This window comes from Ciona intestinalis, unplaced genomic scaffold, assembly GCF_000224145.3.
Source record: "Ciona intestinalis unplaced genomic scaffold, KH HT000137.2, whole genome shotgun sequence".
NCBI classification, from domain to species: Eukaryota; Metazoa; Chordata; class Ascidiacea; order Phlebobranchia; family Cionidae; genus Ciona; species Ciona intestinalis.
Genome location: NW_004190459.2, coordinates 58794 through 61462, shown reverse-complemented (window position 1 = coordinate 61462; position 2669 = coordinate 58794). Strand labels below are relative to the sequence as shown.

At 28.6% G+C, this 2669-nt stretch overlaps 1 protein-coding gene across 3 annotated transcripts in view; it reads left to right on the top strand.

Moving 5' to 3' along the window:
• Positions 1-2669, top strand: part of LOC494359 (membrane-associated phosphatidylinositol transfer protein 2) — a 25471-nt gene that overhangs the window by 4106 nt on the left and 18696 nt on the right. For all 3 annotated transcript variants that reach the window (XM_026838988.1, XM_026838987.1, XM_026838985.1), the window contains exons 6-9: positions 363-532; positions 1675-1744; positions 2258-2329; positions 2650-2669. In XM_026838988.1, coding sequence (XP_026694789.1) covers positions 363-532; positions 1675-1744; positions 2258-2329; positions 2650-2669 — 332 coding nt within the window. The remainder of the gene's footprint in view (positions 1-362; positions 533-1674; positions 1745-2257; positions 2330-2649) is intronic.

Below are 2669 nucleotides of genomic sequence, written 5' to 3'. Positions count from 1 at the left end.
TTTTGTGACGTGTTTGTCACGTGGGTAGTACACTTCTCAATTTTTTTCGCCACGCAACTTTCAAATCAGTTTTTTGAATTTTACGGTGTTTGAGCTGGAATATCTTTGGTTATACAGAACCGATTAAAACAAGTAAGGTGTCGTTGGAATTAGAAAAACACACTCTATCGATTAAAGCGAAGTACATTTGGGGTGTGTTTAGGCCCTTTAACAATATTGTAAAAAAATGAGTATATATGTATATATATATTTTACCAAAAGTTCTGATCATTTTATATTTACTTTTATTCATTTTATTTTCGCTTAAATGATAATTGATGTAGACCAGTTTTCAATAACTTGCGACACAACTTTCTACTTAGGCTTACGGAAAGTGATGCTACGAGCTCACAAGCAAGCGTGGTGTTGGCAAGATGAGTGGTACGGACTAACCATTGATGATATACGGAAACTTGAAAAAGAAACTCAACTTGCACTTCAACTTAAGTTTGGTACCAATCCAGATATGGAAGATACGGAAAATACATTAACAGTAAGTTGTATTAACGTATATCTATGTTTGAGTTTTTTATACACCGAGCTGTAGGTTCAGTTAATTTACTGAAAGCTCGTTTTCTGCTACCTTCGTTACCAAAATAAATAGCATTTATATATATAAAAATATTTTTTTTATATTAATGTAATTGTTGAAATATATATTAATTTCTAACTTTCTTTTTTATTATACGCATATATATATATTTTAGCTTTATCACCAGGCATTAAATATTACTACGGAAATGACCTTCTGGCACAATAGGTTTTAACTTTTAAATAAAGTTTAATAAAACCTGACATTTCGTCTGCCATGTAAGGAGACTGCGTCAAAGTCAAAATGTTAGTTTTCACGTAAAATCTAATTAAAATTATGGTATCATCAGATTAGTTGCATAAAACCATATATTTGTCACATTGAGTTTTATTTGTAGAAACATTTTCTGAAGTTTGGTTTAATTAAACTGTTGTGTTTGCTCTTGCTCACGTGCTGTCTATCAACAAGTTATAATGTATGGTAGTAAAATACTGTCTCATAAATCAGGCAAATGTACATTGTGTGTTGTTGACTTAGTTGTCCTGGAACGCCTTTCATAAATATTGGGATTATTTTTGTTACTCTTCATATTTACCATACACTTATAACTTGTTGCTTCTGCATAAATCTTTCATGGTCACTGCTGGTAAATTTGTAGTGTAGTAGTGTACACATAGAAACAAAAGCTGCAGTTTTTTTTATTGATTTTAAAGTAACAGTGTAACACAAATAAAAAAATGTAAACTTAAATAAACAAAAATGTTATATTGATTGAAAAAGTACATGTAAAAAATGTGTTTTTTTTACAGGCCTAATGTATGAAATATATAATGTGTACCCACTGCTCACAATGTTAATCTAGAAAAAAACTTTGTTATTTTTAATTTATTCACACATTGTTTTACATAAATTGTATTTAAATAATCAAAACAACTAAACACTTTCCATATTCTAACACAGGTTGAGATTTATATCAGTATCAGTTATTTTAATACAAACCCTAAAACTTATATCTGCACAAAATAATTATTGTAACATTTTTTTATAAGATTATTTCTAAATTTGTTGTAACATTTTTTATAACATTATTCTTACATTTTCAGGATGGTGAAAATAAAGTTCAAAATAATGAAGACAATATTTCATCAAATTCAGTTACTTTAAGAAACACAAGTAAGTATTTGTTTATGTTTAATAAAAAAATTTTTTTTTCATCTTAGTTATTTTCTCATGTCATGAGTCATGCAGACTTTAAACCGGGTATTAATATATTAATTTTAAGTGAGTTTGACATGCATCCAATGCAGTGCTTCGAAATTGCTTAATGGCCTAAAAGTGGATCGCTATTAAATATGGTTTAGGGCAGGCCCCCTACAGGGGTTAAAAAAGTATTTTTATAAAAACTGTTGTAAAAGTTGAATCATTTTTTATATGCTTACAAAAAATTTCACCTAACTTAGTTAATAAAAAAGCTATTAAATTTGATTTAGTACCCTACTACATTAAATCAAATCCTCTAAAAACTATTTATGTAAAAGTTAAATCAAAGTTAGGTAAATTTCAATTGCAAAATTTTGTATTTTAATCTTTAGTAATATTATTTATATACTAACGATTTCGGTCGTGCTATAAAAAGATCTTGCAGCACTGCCCCTAATGAGATCAAATCTTTTAATTTATTTCCAGCAAGGAGAAAAGTTTTGCACAAACAATCATCCAATATCTCTTCCCATTCGGTGCAGAGTAATCGTCTCGATGGTAAATATTTTATTGCCTCTTAAATTTAAGCTTGTTACTTTCCTATTAAATGTGTGTAGAAACAGAGTAGTTTCATCAGGTTTTTAATATAATATTTTGCTGCTGTTGCTACAAAGGATATTATACCCAGAGAATAGTATTCAGGCAGAAGTTTTAATGTTGAATTTATAAAATCAATGTTTCATTCGCATAAGACTTGGCTCAAACAGGGTTATCACTTATCAGTTATGTAACATAATATTTTTGCTATTTCATATAATATTCAGGAACTAGATAGAATTATCTGATTTTGATTATCATATTTCTGTTTTCCCCACTAGTCCCGAATAATATGCAAGAG